The following is a 23,146-nucleotide window of genomic DNA, read 5'->3' as shown; positions in this document are numbered from 1 at the left end:
GCTGAATTTGCATTTTGTAGCAGTTCAGTAGAACTTTCATTATGAGGTCCAAAGTCATATCGAAGTGAAGGAGAACATTATTATGCTGAAAAACCCAAATTACTCTAAAATAGGAGTGGTCAAATCAACAATCTACAAGTGCCTGAGTGTGAAATAATAATAAATAATAAATATGATTTATGAAATAATAAATTGGCCACTAGAGGATATGTGGGCCACTGATATCAGGACATGAAAACTCCTCACGATGTATAGAGATCTCCATCAGACGCCCAGCACCACAGGCAACAGAAAGAGGCGAAGTTACAATGCAGGATGAAACACTGAGCATCCATGAATTCATCAGCAAGATGGGCCACCCGAGGTGAGCTGCTCCAAGTATGCCAAAGACATGATCAGGAACCATCATGGACAATCCCTGCAGTGGACGTACCATCAACATATCAACATGTTAGCTAGAAAAGGTCAGGTTAAAGGACAGCAGAGTCCTTAACGGACAGGACCCAAGTTGCAGACTGTGCAAAGGTTCCCCGGAGACTATCCAGCGCATAGTAGCGGGATGTAAGATGCAAACTAGGGCAGGCTACACTGAGAAGGACGATCAAGTGAGTGGGATACAGGAACATCTGTGCTGCATGTGTACTAGAAGTCCCCAGGTCCTGATGGGAGACAACACCAAAGGTGGTTGAGAAAAATTGGGCCTGTGTCCTGTGGGTCTTTCAAGTAACAGAAAACCGCAGCTGTGATAGAGGGGACAGCAACATCAGGTAGGAGCACAAGAAAATAGAAAAGTGCTAAAATAGAAAATGGAGAAGGGCTAAAGTAACAACTGGAGCAGATTTGAAATGAATGAAAGGGCCTTATCACAAATGAGCCATTATCATTTGAAGGATGCTTTTTGACTTTCTTTCAGTAGTTGTCCTGAAACTTCACTACCAAGAAACAGTACCAGAAGCATGATGTTTTTTTTTTTTCATTTTAATGTCTTTTTAACCCTTCAAATTCTGAGTCAAAATGCAACAGTCATCTGAGCAATAAATCTTAAAAGTCTTAACAACCACCTCCCCTAACAGTGCAGCAACTCGTCCAAGAACCACTGAAACTCAGTAACTGCTGGGCTACGTGGTCACAGGCTAGTGGATGGAAACTATACCTTTTGTACTATGTTATCTCTTTAAACAGCTATCAGAATGAGTCAGTTTTTCTGTAAAGTTCACGTATTTGATTTCGCATTTGCAAATTTTTCCACAGAGTCTGTCCTTACTACCTCTCCCGTTCACTGAAACAACAAGCAGATGTCATTTTTATGCCATACAACTACTTGCTAGATCCAAAGGTAAGCTCTGTCATACACATTACATCTGAGGCTGACATATGTGACCATAAATGAGCATCAACAGAGACTTTAGTGTTGTGATTGGCACTGTCATTTCTAATCTCTATGAATGCTAATATTCAACTGCCTCTCCCTCCCTCTCTCATTCCACAGAGCCGCAAGGCACACAATATCGACCTGAATGGAGCGGTGGTTATCTTTGACGAAGCTCACAATGTGGTAAGGTTATATCTGGTTTCCCCTGTTAAATGTATTCACTAAAAATTGGCATTGTTGTATATAAAAGCTTCAAAGACCACAAGTGACCCACTACTAAACGGGGATGGTCTACACTAGAGGGTTTCAAATTCATGTTAACTTGCAGGCCACATCGGGCCTAATTTGAAATCAGAGGGGCTGGTCTACTCAAACCATGAGGACATATTAAAACCAATGTTTCCTTTGAAAACCAGATATTGAACTAATATCTTCAGAAAATGTATGATTTTTACTACATCCCATGTCATTACTGTGCATTATAATTTATAGATCGCAGTAGATCTCGAGTATTTTGCAAATGAACAAGTATTTTCTTCTATGACCTGAAAAACCTGTCAAAGCATATATTCTCCTGTATCATCATGCCATGTATATAACTTGGAGATTTCACAGTGTAATCTTCACATTCTGTCACCAAAGCACACTCTCTTTTGATTCACCCACTAATTATACTCACAGTATTCATTCACTGTATCTTTAGGAATTTGCTCACTTCGATTGTAGCCGACTCTCTAGCAGCACGGCCTCTTCACCTGTCCCTCCTCCACATTCCTGCTCAGTATGTCAGAGCTTTAGTTACTCCTCGGCCCTCTTTAGTAATAACGATACTTGTAATAAATGTAGCCTGTTTACAGCTCTGGAGTCCCGGGTTCACCTGTATCTAGCCAGGCCCATGTAGCAGGTGCAGCCAAAGCTAGCATAGCCACCGTTAGCTTTCACCCAGCATATTGTCCCAAGCAGCCGGGAAAACGGGACAGCTGGGTGACAGTCAGCAGGAAGCGTAGTCCTAAACCGAGGCCCCGGTACACCACCACACCTGTCTATGTCTCTAGTTGTTTTTCCCAACTTGGTGACACATCCTCTGAGCAGCAAACTCTAGTAATTGGCTAATCTGTTTCGACACATGTGAAGCTCGAGACATTTTCTTATTACATTTAAATTTACAGTTAATGCACAATGCAAGGTGCTGCATATTTAAGGCATGATTCATCATTGAAGAATGTGATAAATATGTGACCATGAACTCAGGGTCAAGGTCAGAGGTCACGCTTTCTGAAAATCCTACTTACCCTGATGCTGAGGTGTAGCACTGGTGCCTGCCAATGTTATAATATTTTTTTGGTCAATCATTTCAGTGGTAGAGAGCTAAACAACATATTTGGGATTTTTGCAAAGCAACAATCTAAGCATATGTCATTCTTGATTAAAGCTAATTTGTTATGATTATTAATGTGAACACTGTTCTGGAACATGCTCATCCTGTTATTTTCATCTATTTATTACACGATGGCCACTTTTCCTGACAAAATCTCATTCAGCTTAATGCAACAAATGTAACTTGAGACAAAGGACTCGTTGGTTGTGATGGTCTAATGCCAGTTTGCTCCACTAAAATCTATGTTTTTGTGGACACAACATTCTCAGACAAACTCTACATTTACATTACCTGTACTATCATTCTTTGACATGTAGTAACTACACACCATTTTCATTTCATTCACCGGGTTTAGAGGTTCTATATAAATAAAGTTACTATTTACAAAAACATTGGTTGCACAGACTTATAATAATGTTTAAAATGAATATTTGTTATTTGAATTATGCTGATAATTACTTTTGTTGATACTATCCCACCTGATCTGATGTCTTTTTTGTTTGCAGGAGAAGACATGTGAAGAATCAACCTCGTTTGATCTGACTCCCTATGATGTAGCCTCGGCCATCAATGCTGTGGACAGGCTGCTTGTGGAGCAGGCTAAAGAAATCAGCCACAAAGACTCTGTGAGTGAAGACGTCAACGTGGAATCCCTCAGCTCTGGTAAGAAAACCTTCGCTTATACACATGTTCCTAACAGAGTTTTCCATCTAATACTTAGAGTGTATAGTTGTTTATGAATGTCATGGTACTTTGGGCTACTTGTATACTTTAAAAGTTTGGATTTACTTCTACTTTACTAGCCTTAGTTTTGCCTTGGCCTTAGTTTCATTATTACTAGTAATTTTAGTTTATTCTTTAGTAAAGCAAGTAAAAGGTTGTCAGCTGCAGGTCTTTTGATATTTTGTCTTTTGTTTTGTTTCAGGTTTAAAGTTAGATTTGTCCACCATCGCTAAAATCAAACGTAAGTATTGTGGAGTCGGTCGTCCTGTTGGTTGGTGATTGGAGGTCTTTTTCTAAACTTGTTTTTTGCTTTAACAGAGATACTACTGGATCTGGAAGCTGCCATTGATTCCTATGATGTTCCAAGTGATAAAGGCATTACTAAACCTGGAATGTAGGTGACAGCAGTGCTGAGCAGGCTTTCAAAATAAGAGCGTATGGGTTGCCCATTAATAAACTGATTATACAGTTGTTCCAAACATATGAAAATGAATAAATAAATCTCAAAGCACACTTGATGAGAGCTTGTCCAAGAAAATAATAAATATTGTCAAAGCTTTTCCACCTTCAACAATGCAGGTTTGAAATATGATGGCATTAAAATGTTTGCGTTTTAGCTTCACTAAGATACACACATCCTTACAGAACAGATAAGAACATGTATCTGTTCATGTTTATTTTGTTGGTTCCCTGAATGCCGTTAAGGTCATGTGGAAAAAGCAGACAATGTAAGAGAGAAAGCTTCTAAGGCAACAAAGCCAGACTTGAAGTGCAGTCAGTGTAAAACATCAGTAGGATGAGGGCAAGAAACAAGACTTTAAGTGATGACATCTGACCAGGATGAGAGTAAATTTTATTTTAAAGGCGTCAATTCGTCATTTTTCCAAAACAGACTGTCGACATTTATTTCCACACACGTCTGAGTCGGTTCTGTTCCATAGAGTATGGTTCAGGTAAAAAAACACACGTCACAGGTTGGTGTGTCGTATCGCTCGTGTGTGTTTTATGCATAGATTTGTGCGTTTGTGCTTCGTATGATGTCTGTTATGTTTAAAGGCTGTCTACATCCAATTTTCATTCATGGGAATGCCCTGAGAACTTCCTGACATTTAGCACGTGCATTTCCTCTCTAACCCAAAGGTTATATGCAAACTCAATCAGAAATCATAAGTGACACGTACGAGTTCACGCTTTGACCCCTGCCTCACTCGGCTCCGCCTCCTATGTACTGCATGTATCAAACAAAAGAAAAATGCCAAAATTAGTCTTTTAAAAAAAGGCTAAAACAATGTGGCCTCAAGAAAAACACCTGATTATAACTATTATTATAGATACATTGGTTCTTATATATAATGATCATATCTATTGGATTATAAGTGGAATTTATGGAGTGATTAAGACAAATTGAACATTGGTGACATCCTACATGTTATATACACAATGTACAACATTGTTGTGCAGAAGGAAAAACTGAGATATCACATTTGATTTTTAGCAGCATGAAAAATGCTTTTCTTTTACATCCATATTTGAAATAATTGTCTATAATGTTTTGTGTGGATCAGTGTTAACTGCATACAAAAAACATTTTTTTAAAAATGTACCTTAGTCAATTTAACCGCTGTTAAAATGGACACACAGCAGAACAACAACAAGCTCTGAGTCTGAGATCAGTTTTACTTATATTGTCATACTTTATTGCAGGAAACTGACACAAATGTTCCCAAAGTATTTTAGGGTAGTGTGGTGACACTGTGACAAATCTGTGGTTGGAGTCATGTATTTAAAATAAAACAAGAAGAAGAAAGTGGTCAGAGACTGTGTGGATAGTCCTTAGACTACCGTGACATAAACCCTAGTGGGGTTCTTCCTTAGGTGGTCAGAGAATGATTCTGAATGTTAACTGTTATAATAAACCTGCACTGCATGTCTCTCTGTTGTGTCTTAGTTTCATCTATGAGGTGTTAGAAAGAGCTCATCTGACCTACAGCAACAAGACGGCAGTCTATGAAGCTCTGGAGCAGATCAGTGGATACCTGGCAGGACGTAGGACACATTATCACTTCATTTATCATCTGTAACATTTGCTGGGTGTATTATACAGATCATCTTAGTGCTACTAAGTAACAAGTGACCTGTTTGATGCATGTTTCTCACCAGAGCCCGGAATATTCCTCAATACAAGTGGACTCCAGAAGCTGTCTGATATCATACAGGTACACTTTGTATGGATATTAAGCTGTCAAACTGCTTCTTTGTTTGGGTTTTTGGATTGGTCCCATAATATTTGTGTGATTGAGATCATTCAACAAAATGATAGACTTTATTACTATTTATTGCATAAAGAGTAATTATTTAATCACCTCGTGGCGTGTTTGAGCGATCCCCTCTGTTCTGGTGTTTTCAGCTGGTATTTTGTGGTGAACCGTCAGAAAAGGACAGACAGCACCAGATGGAGACCAACACGGCTCATTTTAAGGTGTGTTTTTGTACAGTTGTGTTCATATTGGAACCAGCTAACATATCTTTGCCACACTTGATGGAGAAGTAACTGAAACTGTAACCATTGTTTCGGCATCTTAAATGTTTAATTTCTTTTTTTCTTCTTTTTTTTTTTTTTTCTTGAAATGAAATGACTAATGATGAGCTTGTGTCATGTGTTTGGCTCAGGTTCACATCCATCGGGACACCAGCGTTCACAAAAAGAAACAGAGTGTTGACGTGTGGGCTTCATCTTCATCAAAAAAACAAGGTAACGATGCACAGCGTGATGCGTTGGTGGGTTACATGGAGTCACATGAACTGAATGTAATATCATGATATTTTCTTTTTACATTTAGGTCAGAATGTGAACCCTGTTATGAGTGTATGAACTATTTGTACTGTAAGTAAATGTGATTTGTTTCTCTGCATATTGCAGGCAATATTCTGAGTTACTGGTGCTTCTCTCCGGGCTTCAGTATGCAAGATCTGGTGAATCAAGGCGTTCGCTGCATCATTCTGACCAGTGGTACCCTCTCTCCCCTGTCGTCTTTCACATCTGAGATGAGAATGTAAGTTAGCTGTCACTCTGACTGCACAGTTAAATTTTTCCCACCTGAGTAGCAGCTCATTAAAATAAAACAAAAACACAATGGCCTTTATACCTGTTTAGGCTGAACACTGTCCAGAGTGAACTGTTCTTAAAATGTAAATCTTTGGTGATTTTTGTAACTCACCATGAAAGTTAATGATTCGTTTTAAAGCCAGAAGTATCAGCATAAAAAGTGGTCTTTAACATGGATAAACCAGGAATGCTGATACATTATGTTGCATTTATCTGTCAATAATTAAGAATGACTCTGACATTAGACAGACCTGTGTTTACTTGTTAGCATCCAAAGGCAGCATAGCACCTGCTGATGAATTACATCTAAAACATGTAACATATAGGTTTTTGGAAAGTTAATGTGTTTTGAAAATGTTGTAACCACACCTGGATTTTAAATTAAACAGTCAGACTGTCCAAACCAGGGGTGCCCAATCCCGGTCCTGGAGAGCTACCGTCCTGCAGCTTTTAGATGCATCCTTGTTCCCACACACCCGAATCAAATGAATGGCTTGTTATCAGGCCTTTGCCAAACATGATGGCATGCTGAAGAGGTAATCAAACCATTTGATTCAGCTGTGTTGGAGTAGGGATGCATCTAAAAGCTGCAGGATAGTAGCTCTTGAGGACTGGGATTGGGCAGCCCTGGTCCAAACGATTGCATTAACTGTTCAGAGGTTTCAGGCAGTTTTTACCCCTTAAGGGTGTGATTGTCCCCCAACCTGGCAGGTGGGTGGTGTGGACACACAGGTTTGTGAATGTGATAAATCATGAAGCGGCTGGTGTATGACTTTTAAATTGACACCGTAGGTGGATTTAATAACTCGTAACTTTAGTGTATTCACTTGATTGTCAGTGCAGCCCCTAATGAAACAGTGTTATGCATGTATCTGGGCCAAATATGTTTACTGTAATACATCTCTATATGCCAGTGAGTTTCTGCTCCTGCTGTTACAGAGAATTCCCAGTACGTCTGGAGAACAACCATGTGATTGAGCGGGACCAGATCTTTGTGAGCATCATTGCACAAGGGCCTGATGGAGCGCACCTAAGTTCAGCGTTTGATCGGAGGTCGGTATTCTTTTTTAGCGTATGATTACTTTCTAACAGGTCGGTCAAGTTTTGCCATGTGCCTAAATACAAATGAAGGTGCATGGCAAAACTCATTTAGCTCATGGTAGTCTCTGACCTCTGGGGAAAAGTTGTCAAACCATATTTTTTCTCATCTTTTGATTTATTAGAAAGTCAAGTAAAATCCTGCTGTGTGTGTGGAAGACTTCAACTCACTTTTATATAACACTAGTTCAGGAAAACTGTCTTCTTAAGGCACTTGATATTATAATGAACACTCCAACAATCAAACTGTTGTGCATTAGAGGTAAACTGTAAATAAGCTGATTCTTATATAGAGCTATTCAGAGATTATTAAGCTAAGCACATAAAGTGGAAGAGTCATAGTAGCAATAAAATCAGTGTTCACAAGACATGAGATTCCAGATTATCTACTTTGTTTCTACTATATTACCAAAAATGAAAACACACTCACTGAAACACACTGAAATAAACAACTCGGCTACATCTGGAAAAAAAAAAAAACAGTTGCATCAGTCAGACAATTGCAGAATATGATCAATTGGAACTGAGACCATTTAAGTACATGGATCCAGACTAACTTGCAACTGCAGCATTTATTCAATGAGATAACTAATGAAATAATTAAATCGAAGCTTTGGCTTGATAAAAACAAATTGTCATTAAATTTGAATAAAACTAAAAATATGTTATTTGGAAATAGCAGTTTAACTACAAATGTTAAGCTTCAAATAAATGCTGTTGATATTGAAAGAGTCAATGAAAATGGATTTCTTGGGGTAATAATAGATCAAAGACTTAACTGGAGAGCTCACATAAGATATATTCATTCCAAAGTATCAATAAGTATTGCAATACTAAACAAGGCAACGCAGGTATTAGACTGGACATTACTTCTACTGTTCACTGGTTTCACCTTAATTAAGTGGTGGGATTAAATAAGTTTGCATTTCTTCAACTTCTTTTTGATATCTAACTGAATCTTTGCTAAATGAACTTTTGTATATACATATACATGATCAAAATAAAAATTAGCAAGAAAACAGAACAGCAGGTTAAACTTATTACTTATTCAGACATTCTCATAGATGCAAATCTGAAAGTGCTGCTGAGCCTTCACCTGTTCAACTTGCCTTTTACATTAAACCAGACATGGTCAGAACTGCTGTCTCTTTTCTCCATCATAGTTACAGCTTTCCTTACTAATGTATTAAAGGCATTATTAACATTATTAACATTATTAATTTTTCACATACTTTGGTACGTTTTAATTTATGTTTATTTTTAGATTTGATGAAGAAAGCACCACTTTGGCTTTCTTGTCCTGACAGAACACTACAGTGTTCAGTATATCAGAACACCAGTGATGAGTTTAAAGCTTTTGAGGGAATCAAAGTGTTTGTAAGTTCAAGCCTTGGTCACAACCAGTCCAATGGACAAGGTGACAATGCAAACAAAAAAAGAAGCTGCTAAGGCAGTCACACCAGGACAAAGGAGATCCTTTTGTTGTAATTCTAGAATGCTAGCAAGGAAACACTACTATAATAATAATAATAATAATAATAATAATAATAATAATAATAATAATAATAATAATAATAATAATAATAATAAAAAAACCCAACTACCAGATTTATGGTTAGGATATACAAGAGGGATACCTGGAAGCTAGCAAGCATTCTGGAAACGCATGAGTAGCTAAGATATTTCAGGATACACACAAAAAATGAAGGGAGTACAAGAGAAATGGGAATTGAGGAAAAACAGAAACAAGCTTGCTGTCTGTGGTTGGACAACAGGTTGTCCTTGCAGGAAGATGAGTCCTACAACGACAATAAAGGCTGTCAGTGGCATTGAGCTATTAGATCCACATTCACAAGAAGGAAAGATCAGTGTCGCAGCAGGATACATAATAAAGAGATACATAACACTTATAGTGAACCGGGTCAGGGAGATGTATGAAAAATCCTAGGAAAAAAATCCAACCTTATTTCCTGTTCCATAGAACGTGTTTGGTTGATAAGAGTTTAAGTAACTCTTGGTTAAATCGAAATTTTGTAACTGGAAACTGTTATCTTATTATGAAAAACCTTTCAATATAGTGCTGATTCATTTGTAAGACGTTAGACAGTTTTTGTTTGTTTGTTTGTTTGTTTGTTTGTTTGTTTGTTTGTTTGTTTGTTTTAAATAAAAAAAACCCTGATTTGTTAACCCCTTAAAACCAGTGGGAGCGCTCCTGTAGGGTTTAGGTCAGACTTTTAGATCAAATTACCATAACTCTTAAAACAATGGGGCAATCAAAAAATTCCAGCAGTTTCTGAAAGTATCACCTTTTTCAGTTATATTAGGGTCATTATGGTAATCCCAGGCAGGGCACCACATCTAAATCTCAGCAAACAACACAGAAAACAACAAACAGCAAAACGGTAAAAAAAAGAACCCAGATGCCCAATAAAATGTCAGTTTTCTGTAGAGCTTCATCACACTCACTCCCTCTCTCTTCTCTCAACCAACCAGTCTTTTGGGACTGCTGCAGCACTGTGCCTGGGTTTAACGTTATGACCCAAATATCACTGTATCGCTGCTTTCAGGAACCACGAAGTCTTTCAATTGAACAGATGGGAGTTACAGATGTTGAAAAACCTGTCTGATATCAGCGACAGGCTAGGCTTTAGAGGGCTAAAACAGGGGGTGTAATGTGTTAGAGAGATGTCCCTCAGAGGCACCCATACACTTTTCAATTCATGGAGGATGTGTCACTAGGAGATAAGAGCTGTTGTGGCTCAGTAAACAATGATGCTCTAAAACAGGGCTGGGGAACTCCAGGCCTCGAGGGCCGGTGTCCTGCTGCCTGATCTGCCTTATTTGTATGACACAGACAATCCCTTAGCAGTAGCAGTTGGTGAGAGTGGGAAGGAAGAGCTCCTTTTTTATATGTTACCTCATATATATTTTACTGGTTCTGACTTTGAAGTTGTTACTTGAGTGCTAAACTCAAACTGTAAATTTGTGTGGCAGGTTTGTTCCTGAAAACATGGCGTCTTTAGGCAACACCATTGGTAAGATCACAGTATACAGCATGGAAATCGTTTGATTGTGCTAACATCACCAACATTGTTAACTTTTAGCTCTGTTGTTCATGGTGATGTCATATTGCTTATTACCTTTTTGATATTGTGTTTAAGAGTAGCACTTTTTACTACAGCTTGGCAATAACTGGGTCATAAGGTAGAAACAGAAGGTACTCTTGTACCTGTGCCTATGAAGCAAAACTAATGACTGATAAGAATAGCAATATATTGATTAGACTTAATAATACTACTAATACTGGCTGATGCTGTGACATATAACATATTACTATTTCTACACTATATTGCCAAAAGTATTGAAGACAAGTGTGCGATTGTTTTTATCACTATTTTAATGATGGTGCTCGTGTTAATTTGGTCGTTGGTTGTTGATCAGTGGTCAAGACAATCATGACCGCTCATTGTTCCTCAGTGCTGCTGGTTTCAGTCATTATGCAAATGTACTGTTTATAAGGTTGGGGAAACCTGAGCTGAGACAGTCACCTGGTAGAGTGACGAAATGTCTCTACTGCTGACAACAATACATCTGTATGAACAGGATTAATGTTTTAGGACTGTCCATAAATTTATTTGCCAGTGATGTAATAAAAAATAACCATAACATGATTATAACATTTATATTTAACACACAGACATGTTTTTCTTCTGTTCTGTTTTTTAATTATAGGAAGTATACACACAGATTGTGCAGATTGTTTAATGGTGTACTAATACGACACATTAAATAATATTTACATTGTTACCTTTAAACAAAGAGTAAGGTTGTTAACACAAGGCAGGATTAAAATCCAGCATTATAATACAGAGTATCCTACTTTTTAACCATTAGTTACTATTGCTTTGTTATTATAAGGTTAATGTGAGGGGCCAGTATATACATATTCAGATGCACAGATATAGGAAGATTATTATTAGCAGGTATATGTCATATATGATATATATCATATTGCCAGTATATTACTGTAACTAATTGGTTTTGCCTCATAGGCATACGTTTTTCTATGTTATTACACCCAATTTTGGCCCGTTACCACAACTCGCCTATAACCAATGTTGATACGAGGTAAAAAATAAAAACTGCTTAGATATTATTCCGGTGATTAAGTTGTAGTAATTTGCTATTTCCATATTATTACATTTTTGGCTTTTAATGTCTCGTTATTACCACATTACTGCTGAGCTATCATAGGAAGTGCTACCATGTTGGATTGTATATGGAGTGTGAAATCTTTTGTTTTGATTGTGATATATATTTGTAAGTTATACTCACATATATTTGTAACTTGTGTTCTCTCCTCAGCTAACCTGAGCCGTGTGGTTCCTCACGGACTCTTAGTATTTTTCCCTTCCTTCCCTTTAATGGAAAAAACATTGGAATTCTGGAAAGTAAGTGGAAAGTCAGCAGAGTCACCTGAGGAAAGAAATAATAGTTTGGGCGCGGCGTTTTTAGCTTTTCTAGTGACTTTTATGTTGATGGGGGTTTTTTTCCCATGAACTATATTTTGTATTTTCTAGCAAATTAGAAATCAATTTACTGGAAATTTAATATGGAGACGACTATGCCAATGCTTCTGCTACTGGTTGACTTGTCAGCAGCCAATAAGAGGTAATGGGATGTGTGACAATTGTGTCACACATCCTGTGGAACCAGGACCCCAGTACAGGAAGTCTGGATCAGGTCTCTCTGTTTAAATAGTCCAGTCTCTGAGCCTACGAGTATTAAAAATTGCAGAGAGCTTAGATGGAGCCAATTGATGAGGGGACTCGTCCAGTTCCAACTGCCTCTTAGCCTCCCGATGTCTACTCTGCCTACCCGAAAAACCAGGGCTGAGTAGCCTTGCAGTGCAGAACACCTCACTCAGGAGGCATCCTTGTAAGATGCGCAAACCATCTCAGCTGGCTCCTTTCGATGTGGAGGAGCAGTGGCTCTACTCTGAGCCCCTCCTGGATGGCTGAACTCTTCACCCTATCTCTAAGGGAGAGGCCAGCCACCCTTCGGAGGAAGCCAATTTCCACGATCTCGTTCTTTCAGTCAGTACCCACAGCTTGTCACCGTAGGTGAGGGTAGGGACCACCAGTAAATTGAGAGCTTCGCTTTTACACTCAGCTCTCTCTTCACCACGACGGACCTGTACAGCGTCCGCATCACTGCAGCCGCAGCACCAATCGTCTGTCGATCTCCCGCTCCCTTCTCCCATCACTCGTGAGCAAGACCCAGAGACACTTAAACTCCTCCTCCTCCTGGGGAGTGAGAAGCGCTGGGAATGAGGTGCTGATTCTCATTCCCAGCGCTTCTCAGTCGAACCATTCCAGTGCAAGCTGGAGGCGATCACCCGGTGAAGCCAACTGAACCACATCATCTGCAAAAAGCAGAGATCAAATTCCGCGACCATAAAACCGAATAATCAAATCACTTGAACTATACTTTTTCAGTTAACCTACTCGGAGCTAATGCTGATTCTCTTCTGATCTTTGAGAGGAGAGGGTTTGAGGAGAGAAAGAACCAAAGAATGTTAAGCCAAATTGTAAGTCCATAGTTTGGGCAGCAGTTGATCCCTCTGGCGTCTCTGCTGGAACTTTCAACTGTGAACTATGAGATCCAATTTTTTTATTTTACTTTATTTTATTTTAACTGCTCATCTTCTAGATGACAGATGGAAAACCCTTTATTTGTTCTGCACTACAGTATTATACTTGGTTATCCTTTCTCCCACCTCTCTTCCTGGATGTCACATCTTCTGAGGGGATGTCTGGGCTCACACCCATTGTGGCATCCAGTCACTGTTGTTGGCATTTAATCACTACACCTTACCATCCTCCCTGTCTGTTTCTCTCTGTGACCTTACTTCATCATGAATTTAAGCATAGTTTAAACTTCCAAATCGCTTTAACATTTTTTTATTTTCTCATCATTATTTCAATTACATAAATACTTCTTCTTATACTAATTAGAAGCTAAGAATTGCTTTCTGAAGTGTGCAAGAAATACATAAGAAATGCATATTAAAAAATAGAATGTAAAGATATCAAAAGAGTTAATCATTAAGTCAAAAGCCTTGTAACCTGTATGAACCAATTTATTTATGTTACGTTTATGTTACTCCGCAGTCAAATGGATCATTTATAACAATCTAAGATGCTGCTGTAAATCATTTCCTGCATGTGTGTCATCACCAGGCTAACGGACATGCAAACCGCATTGAGAACATAAAGCCTATGTTTGTTGAACCTAAAGGGAAGGGCACCTTTAATGACGTGAGTGTTTTTTTTAGGTACCTAATCACTTGGCTGTAAACCCCTCTATTCACATTTTCACATCTAAAAATATTTCCTAAGTTGCTTATAGTAAAAAAAAAAAAAAGAAGTAAAGATCTGATTAAACTTTAGCCTCTGTCTATTCCCAGGTTATTGATGGTTATTACGGCAAAGTCAATGATCCAGCATCCAAAGGAGGATCCTTCTTTGCTGTGTGTCGAGGGAAGGTGAGGAGGCTGTCCATGAAGTCTGTAAAAGTCCTAAAATGTTTTCTGTTATCATGTTTCACCTCAAAACTTCAGCTGTATACAGTGAGTATGCAGTTGTAGTCAGAAGTTTACGTACACTCATCGTGAGCATGAATGTACAACAGGCAAATCATCCCTCTGTATACTTGATAGTCGGCGCGGTGTTCTTAGGTTTGAAGGCCTCACTTTTACTCGTCCAGTCCAGTTTTCATTGTCTGTGAAGGTCTGTGAAGTCATCCAGGTTATCATAGTCTAAGGAGCTTGGAAAGAAAAGCATTTGACCCTAGAACTGAAGAAGCTTCTCAGCTGAGAGGTGAAACGTCTTCAAGCAACTTAAAGAAGTCCAGACACTTTTCTTTCCAAACTCCTTAGACTACCTGCTCATTGTCAACAACAACACAGTCGTTGTCTTGTTTGTCCAAAAAACTTTTCTCGAGAAATCATTTGCCTTCTCTGTGTGGGCAGCTGCAAATTCTGTTGGTGTTGAATATCCTATTTTCTCAATCTGAGGCTGACCGTTTGAGTCTCCTTCCAGAGCTTGATAAAGTGGTGAGACATCTGAGTAACTTGTATTTACTTAAATAGTTTGAACTGATGATCTTGGAATTTGCAGTTCAGAAATGTTCCAATTGGCATAAATCTACAGTTCTCATTATTAGCTCATTACTGAGTTCCTTGGATTTTCATATTGTTCTGAGTATTGGTCAATCCAGACAAATCTTGTAGTTGTAATGGATCATGATCACTAATGAGTTTATAGGCCTTGACCTCATCAAGTTAAAAGACTTTATGAAAGATTTTAGCAGATGTATGTTAATATTTGAGTTTATGCTTTTGACCCAGTGCGAATAAGAGAAAATCTCAATTAATTTAAAGTTGTGCACTCAATTTTGTGAAAGTCATAAGAGATGAGTGCTGTAACATCATTCCACCCTGAATAAAGCAGTTGGAAGAAATCATTAAAAGCCCCAAATAATCATGACTTTTATACCAAGTAAACCTCTGACCACACCTGTATATGATATTCAAAGGACATGTTGACACGAGAGGACAAGGGTGCCAAAGATGTGACATCTTTTTTTTTTCTTTTGTTGACACACTGCATAACTACACAATGTTTTTGTAATGATGGCTCGTGAGTGTGAATGGTTGTCTCTCTTTGTTAGCAGTTTTATTGCTTTTCCAGGGTGCACGCTACCTCCTGTTCTGTGATGCTGGGACTAATTGGATAAACATTTAAGAAGATGCATAGACAGATTTTCTTTCATGTTAGTGTAGGGTTACACAAATAGCCGTTCTGTAATGATATCTTCTTGTGCTAGGCGAGCGAGGGTCTGGATTTTGCAGACACCTATGGTCGGGGTGTTATCATCACTGGCCTTCCTTTCCCTCCAAAGAACGACCCTCGAGTCATCCTGAAAATGCAATTTTTGGATGAGATGAATCGAAAGAAAGCTCCAGGGCTCAAGGTGAAAGAAAATTAACTATTGATGTACACTAAAAAGTTGCTCTGTCGTATTACGGTAGTTGGATCTCTCTGTCTTTGTGCGTGTAAACAGTACTTATCAGGGCAAGACTGGTACAAACAGCAGGCTTTCAGAGCTGTGAATCAGGCCATCGGTAGAGTGATTCGTCACAAGGAAGACTATGGAGCGATCTTCTTGTGTGATCAGAGGTCAGAGCTGGTTTACTTCAGTAACATCACATCAGAGGGAACATCCTCCACTATACCACACAGCAGCACACAAGCTTCAATTAAGTGCTTCGGTCACCTTATTTATTATTTATTGATGATAAAAAAATGATTGTTAAACTAAAGGAAAACTTTCCCCACAGATTTAAAAGTGCCGATGCCCGGGCTCAGCTTCCATCGTGGGTGAGGTCGTATGTGCGCCTCTGTGACAGCTTTGGCAACGTGGTCCGTGATGTCTCGCAGTTCTTCAGGATTGCACAAAAAATGGTGAGTTGTCGCACCTGCATGGTTTATACAATGCAGCAAATTCTTGCATTATTCAGTTTTGTTAAAGAACCAGCTCATAGTACTGATTCTGATCTGGAGGGAAGGTTTTTTTATTTTAAGCACTGAAAAAATGGAAAACTTTTTGATTTAAAACACAAAAAGTGAATAATTACCTGGAGTGTTTCCATTAATGGCTATGACACTGTTCATCGTGCTGAAATATAATTTGATGTCAAGTGTTTTCTGTGAGTTTCTGTGGAATAAAGGTGAAGATAAGAGTTTTTTTAACACCATGTCAACCTTATTACTTTCATAATAAATGTCTACTAACATATCGTTTATCTGGTTTTCATTCATTGCATGTGCAGTAAAGGTGTGTAGACACTTGGTTACAGTTCAGGTTGTCAGCTTATACTCACAGTTTGTGCATTATACATTTAAGAGGCCTGTGGTTGAGAAGAAGGCTCCAGCAGACAGCTGTGCGGCTGTGTGTTCATCAGACACTCAGTCCTCCAGTTTCACCTCTTGCTCCTCCTCACAAACGTCTCACACCCAGAAGGCCAAAGTGCTGGACACCTGCCTTCCCAGCCTGAAGAGGAGGAGACTCGGTGAGTACACAGATGATGGATGTGGTTTGATGTTTTGCTATTAAAGATGAAGGTGTTCTTTTGCTATACTAGATACGTTTAGCAAAGGGTTTCACAGGAGTGTCTTTAGAATTCATTATGCAGTTGAAATGTAGAAAAACTACAGTAGAAACACAGACTTCAATAATAAATGGTAGAAATTCAACTAAGAGCCAGTTAATCCTAAACCTACAGCTGGAAGCACTAGTTTTAAAATTTCCAGCTACAGCTACTCTAAAGTGAGTCCTTGATGAATTTTAACCCTTGTTTTTGTGGTCAGATGAGAACAGTGGAGCCAGTGGAATGGCCAGGATCTGCCTTGAGTATGAGAGTGAGGTGCAGGACAGTCAGAGGAGACCAGCCAACCTGCTGGATGCTTTGGAGCAAGGCAACCACGGCACTGGAGAGGACAGTGATTTTACCATGGGAGAGGAAAAGGTAGCTCGTTTTATTAACTCACATCGTGTGTGTGTGGGGGGTGGGGTGAGGTGGGGTGTTACACTATAAAACAAAAAAGTTTAAATACCACATTTTCCACTTGTTTTGCTTTTGAAGGCAAATCATTTGTCCACACTGTCTCTTCAATACGATAAGAGGATGGAGGATGAGTTGCGGGGTGGAAAACGTAAAATCAAGTTGGTCCAAGAACAGGTAAGTGGTGTTCTAAACAACACACAGCTGGACTCGGTGAAAACGTCTTTTCTGACTGTTGAAAGTTGGGGATGAATCGTTAAAGTTTAAAGGGTTGGGATAATTATGTTTATCTGTGGCCTGCTGTTAACTCAATTTGAACTTTTAAGCAAATATTTATCTAATAAACCTATGGTGCACACACCTGATGAAAGTGCAGACAATTAGTAAGAATGATGTGAAGAGGATGAAAACTAGAAAAGCTGTTGGTCCAGATGACATACCTGTAGACGTACAGAGATGTGTAACAGAGGGCAGTGAACTTTGAACCAGATTGTTTAACATCATTTTGAATTTACACTGCTGCTGAGATTATCTTTTCCTCCATGGTTATTGAAGAAGCCGAGTGTCTCTGAGGATTTGTCTGAAGAAGGAAAGGCGAGCAGGGCTAAGAAATTCCTGGCGGACATGAAGAAGTCCCTGAGTCAGGTCAGCTTTGACCGCATCATACGGGCTCTGCAGACCTACAAAAAGACCGACAACCTGGATCACCTGCTGACTGAGACAGCAATTTTAAGTGAAGACACTAATACTCAGAGTCTCCTCCATGGTAAATCTTCTGCTCTAATAAACACAAAGCGACCTGAACATTCAGACTCGTATCTGAGCCTCAGTGTTGCATGTGGTAGCACTGCATGTTGTGTACTGATACTAGAAGGTACGGCAATACACTGCTATTAAAACGATAAACACCACACATAGTTAACACTGAAGAATGACAGTACGCTGCCACCTATAAAGTATACCTGCTTTGCAGACGTCTGAACTCTACAGAACACGTTTTCTTAATTTATGATTAGACATTTTACGCTCTTTGTAAAATGAGTCTAACTAGTGCAACTATTTACAAATCCGTTAAAGTCTTTGCACTCTTTTCAATAAAGTGTTTTAAATTATTTTAATATGTATAATTAGTATGTTTTAAAACGTACACAGCACGATAGTTTGAATATGTGCAGAATGTATTGACAAGCAGGGTTTCTATGAAGATCACATTTTCTAAACTGCAACGTTCAGGTTGTTTCATTTGATATACAACAAATGACTGTGCTTTGTTGCACTCGAGCACAGTGCAAAATTGTAAAAGTTGTGTCTCTGTTCACATGGTAAGGATGAGATAAGCTTTAATTCAAAGGGTTTAAGTATTGCTTTAACTGTTAAGGAATTATAACATGCATTTTCAGAAGCTCAAAGTAGTTAGACAAACCAACATAATTTTAAATAAAGATTGTTTTTAATAACTGGGTGAAAATCTCTTGCAGTCAATGATTGCCTAAATTGCCCATGAACATTGCCATATTTAGATACAGTGCAGATCATAGTCAGTCAGTATGAGTTTTCAGCCTTGTGTCTTACAGAGATTTCTCTACAATAATAGAATCGTTCTTTGTAGTTTGCCCTGTTTTTTCACAGTAGTGTAAGAACACCTCACCCAACGTTACTTTTGAAAAACTGAACATAACTGTCAACATTATTAGTCTTGATATCTACACAGGAATAATATCAATGTCAAAGTCATGATTTCAGTATCAGGGCACCACATTAACAGTGTGTTAATGCAAAACGGGTTGTAGTTGACTGCTGTTGCTGCCTTGTGTCACAGGCTTCTACCAGTTTGTTCGCCCACATCACAAAAAGAGGTTTGATGAAAATTGCCAGGAGCTGACAGGGAAGGGCTGTGGATACAAACCTGATCACACTCTGTCCAAGGATGAGAAGAAGACTGTAATGCTGCAGAACGGTATGAAACACGCTCTTCATTTTGTTCTTGGAAATGTGTGTGAGATACATGGATTAGAAAAGAATGTCAAGGAAGAATTTTGGAAGAATAACACAATATTCCATTTTAAACATGAAAGACGAATTCCAGGCCATACTCGGTACAGATGTTCCTGTACACTATGCCGGCCACTTGGTTATGGCGTTCCATGTATGCCCTGTCTGCTAGCATCTTACACCCTGCTGTTATGTGCTGGATTGTCTCAGGGGCATCGTTACACAGCCTGCACCTGGGGTCTTGCCTGGTGTGATAGACCCCAGCCTTAATGGATCTTGTACTCAGAGCTTGTTCCTGTGCTGCCATGATTAGTGCCTCTGTGCTGTCTTTCAGTCCAGCTTTGTCCAGCTACTGGTAGGATTTCTGGATGTCAGCCACCTCCTCTATCTGCTGGTGGTACATACCGTGGAGTGTTCTGGCTTTTGTTTGTCTCATCCTGGACTGTGGTGCTGACACTCACAGTCCCCGGCCTCTTTCCTTAGCTTAGCGTACCACCTCAGGGTGCTGGACTTGGGGTGAAACTGTCCATGCATAGTCAGGAGCTTCCTGGTCTTGATGTCAGTGGCTTCTATCTCCTCCTTTGGCCAGCTTATTATCCCAGCAAGTTACCTGATCAGGTGTTGATAGCCCGGATCTTGTTCTTACTGTTCAGCTGACTCCTCAGGACTTACCTGACCCTCTGCAGGTACTTGGTGGTTGCAGCTTTCCTAGCAGCTTCTTCATGGTTCCCATTTTCCTGTGGGATCCCCAGGTACCTGTAGCTGTCCTCTGTGTCTGCAATGTTGTTCAGTTCTGACTACCTTAACTCTCTTTGTTACCATCCGACTACACTTCTCCAGTCCGAACGACATTCCGATGTCATTGCTGTATATCCTGGTGGTGTGGATCAGTGAATCGATGTCTCGTTCATTCTTGGCATACAGCTTGATGTCATCCATGTACAGGATGTGGCTGACAACTGCTCCGTTCTGTAGTCTGTATCCGTAGCCAATGATCTCACAAGGGGGTTCAGGCCTATGCAGACCAGCAGCAGGGACAGAGCATCTCCTTGGTAGAGGAGATCAACAAGTCACCTTGGTTGATGGTGACTTGTGCTATGGGCTTGAAGTTGGCCTCTAGTGTTGTACGCCACATTCCCATTGAGTTTCTGATGAAGGCTCTTAGGGTCCTGTTGGTCTTGTACAATTCTAGGCATTCCAGGATCCAGGTGTGGGGCATTGAGTCATAGGCCTTCTTGTAATCAATCCAGGCCGTGCACAGGTTGGTGAGCCTGGTCTTGCAGTTTCAGCTGACTGCTCGGTCTACCTGTAGCTGATGTTTTCACCTATTCTCTGCATATTATGCTGCATTTTTGTCAAACAGTAATGATGTTTACTTAATACATACCCATACAAAAAACTTGTGTCATGTAATGTGTGTCAGTGATGGTTAAGCATAAAACTATGTTGATCAGGTTCTACATCAAAGAATGAAGTCCACACTACCTTTCTGACTGATGTGAAAAAAGCTCTTGGGGCAGAGAGATCGACACAGCTCTTTCAGGCTATTCACACCTACAAAAACACAGACAACTATGAAAAACTGGTGACCACAGCAGTGAACTTATTCACTGAGAGAGATGAGAACTTCGGCCTTCTTGTCAGTAAGTGTTCTTCCAGATCATGAGATGTTCTCTGCCATCTTCCTGTAAATGTTTGTGGTTTGAAACGACTTTCTTGTGTTCCTTTTCTTAAGGATTTGGTATGTTTATTCGTCCTAACCACAAGAAGCAGTACAAAGACATGTTGGATGGCTTGATAGGTCAGCCAGTCTCTGCTCCTGATGTTCCTGTTATGATTGAGGAGCAGCAAGAACAACCTGAAGGTAAATCCCTGTGGTCTAGAAAAGTGTGCTTTACCTTGTGACTAATCATTCTCATTCATTCAGTTTTATTTATATGGTGCCACTTCACAATATACTGTGGGCATATAACTTTACCCACCCCGCAAAACTGAATATTCAGTTCTCGTTTAGTTTTTTATTTTTTGGTTTCTGTCAGCGCCTTAACACATGACAGATACAGATAACTCTTTATTGTTATTGCACAGTCATACATAGAACAACAGTACAACGAAATTGGAAACTTTTTTCCATGTGTCATCCTGTTGTGTGTTTGATGTCATGTTTTTTTAAGTAACGAAAAGGATTTGAAATAATAAAATGAACACGACATCTGACATATAAAACTTTCCTTTTGCATTTTTTCTTTGTTTTCCAGCTTTGCTTTTGTCTCCTTTGAGGTCCCAAAGCAAGATTTCCAGTTATTTCTCAAGCAGCCAAAGAAGATAGAATGCAAGTGAATACTAAATGAATGGTCCAGAATTCCTTATTGAGTTCAGGGTATCATAGTTCAAACTAACGTGAGTTAAATTTCTGTCTGTTGTCTTCAGTGACCATCCCAGGAACAAGTCTGTTCCTCTGCTGAGTGGATCTTCTTTTTTTAACTTGTTCTTGATGTTTGATGTTTTGAATGTAACTGTAAAGAAATTAGCTTTTTTCCCATGTGATGAAATGTAAATCTGATATGGATAAATAAAATCTTTTTCATTTTGTAAGATAATTGAATTGATGAAATATTCTCATGACCTGAGTTTCATTTGTACGTCCAGCAATGCTCGAAGCAATAAAGTGTAGCTTATTGATTTGTAAACAAGTCATACACCAATGAAAATAATTAGTATTAGCATTACATTTATAGAAAGCGGAGACTGCCCCCAACACACACACACACACACACACACACACACACACACACACACACACACACACACACACACACACACACACACACACACAGTTTCACAAGAATAAATCAGATCAAATCATGCCTAACATACATAACAAATCATTTGTGCTGCCTGTCTGAACTCTACATTCCTAAGTTAAGTAAATATTTCCTATGTTACCAAAAATATTTGTTATTAGCTGAAAATGTCAAGTAATGGAAGAATTTTTTTTCAAATCATTCTATTAGGAAAAGAATCAGGAAAAACACTGTTACAACTCAGTACACTTAAAACTGTATTATTGTAAAAATGCAACATCAAATGGACTATTGTCACTGCTGCATATCTTTGACACGTGGATTGAAGTTGAAATCATTTAAAATATTTTATATTTAAATTCCAGAATCATATTGGATAAAGTGTGTGTGTGTGTGTGTGTGTGTGTGTGTGTGTGTGTGTGTGTGTGTGTGTGTGTGTGTGTGTGTGTGTCCAAGTATATATTAATTTTAAAAATCAGCTTAATTACAAGACTTGAGCAGCGTGACATTAACTGTCCATATCTGCAGGTTGGATTAATCATGATTTTAAAGGCTGTAGGTTGCAGTCATCACTTGAACACTGTATAGAAATGTAAGGGCTCAGTGCTGATTCTTATAGTTGCATCTGCTTCAAACTGTAAGAAACATGCGAAACATCACAATACTAAAAACGGTCGGCAGGTAGGAAGCACCAGGTTAAATCTATATTTTTATTTGGAATTCGAAAATCGTTTTTGAAAAGATGTTTTTATTGAGAGTTTAATTCTTTGTTTGTGAATTTTTTTTTTCAATTTGAAATATTCAATTTTGAAATATTGAATTATAAATAGTGCTTTCATTTTTAATTTAATTATTAAATAATAAAATCATTTTTAACAAATGCATGTATTAACGCATATTTTATTGCACAATTCATTATTGAAGCACAAAACTGTTTATTTGATCCGCATGACTCTTCTGGTTTTCTGTACTGGCAGCTGATAAGATACAAAGGCAGTCACATGACGTCACGAGATTGTCATTTAGTTCTCGCGATATTTCATTT

At 38.9% G+C, this 23,146-nt stretch overlaps 1 protein-coding gene across 2 annotated transcripts in view; it reads left to right on the top strand.

The window, feature by feature from the left end:
- LOC146645619 (regulator of telomere elongation helicase 1-like) overlaps nt 1–22,133 on the top strand; it is a 47,185-nt gene extending 25,052 nt beyond the window's left edge. For both annotated transcript variants that reach the window (XM_085394397.1, XM_085394396.1), the window contains 26 exons: nt 1,252–1,336; nt 1,490–1,555; nt 3,257–3,413; nt 3,676–3,714; nt 3,792–3,867; nt 5,422–5,519; nt 5,634–5,689; nt 5,881–5,952; nt 6,144–6,225; nt 6,394–6,526; nt 7,519–7,632; nt 10,672–10,712; nt 12,043–12,128; nt 13,920–13,997; nt 14,147–14,224; nt 15,568–15,714; nt 15,805–15,920; nt 16,082–16,205; nt 16,648–16,813; nt 17,112–17,269; nt 17,387–17,482; nt 17,861–18,071; nt 19,125–19,262; nt 20,752–20,940; nt 21,033–21,161; nt 21,556–22,133. In XM_085394397.1, the coding sequence (XP_085250523.1) occupies nt 1,252–1,336; nt 1,490–1,555; nt 3,257–3,413; nt 3,676–3,714; nt 3,792–3,867; nt 5,422–5,519; nt 5,634–5,689; nt 5,881–5,952; nt 6,144–6,225; nt 6,394–6,526; nt 7,519–7,632; nt 10,672–10,712; nt 12,043–12,128; nt 13,920–13,997; nt 14,147–14,224; nt 15,568–15,714; nt 15,805–15,920; nt 16,082–16,205; nt 16,648–16,813; nt 17,112–17,269; nt 17,387–17,482; nt 17,861–18,071; nt 19,125–19,262; nt 20,752–20,940; nt 21,033–21,161; nt 21,556–21,626 (2,806 nt within the window). In that variant the 3' untranslated portion in view covers nt 21,627–22,133. The remainder of the gene's footprint in view (nt 1–1,251; nt 1,337–1,489; nt 1,556–3,256; nt 3,414–3,675; nt 3,715–3,791; nt 3,868–5,421; nt 5,520–5,633; nt 5,690–5,880; nt 5,953–6,143; nt 6,226–6,393; nt 6,527–7,518; nt 7,633–10,671; nt 10,713–12,042; nt 12,129–13,919; nt 13,998–14,146; nt 14,225–15,567; nt 15,715–15,804; nt 15,921–16,081; nt 16,206–16,647; nt 16,814–17,111; nt 17,270–17,386; nt 17,483–17,860; nt 18,072–19,124; nt 19,263–20,751; nt 20,941–21,032; nt 21,162–21,555) is intronic.
- The last annotated feature ends 1,013 nt before the right edge of the window (nt 22,134–23,146 follow it).

Source organism: Rhamphochromis longiceps, linkage group LG20 (assembly GCF_057381845.1).
Source record: "Rhamphochromis longiceps isolate RC_006_pf linkage group LG20, R_longiceps_female_GT1.1, whole genome shotgun sequence".
Lineage (NCBI taxonomy): Eukaryota > Metazoa > Chordata > Actinopteri > Cichliformes > Cichlidae > Rhamphochromis > Rhamphochromis longiceps.
The sequence above is the reverse complement of the archived record's forward strand: the minus strand, read 5'-3'. Positions and strand labels throughout refer to the sequence as shown.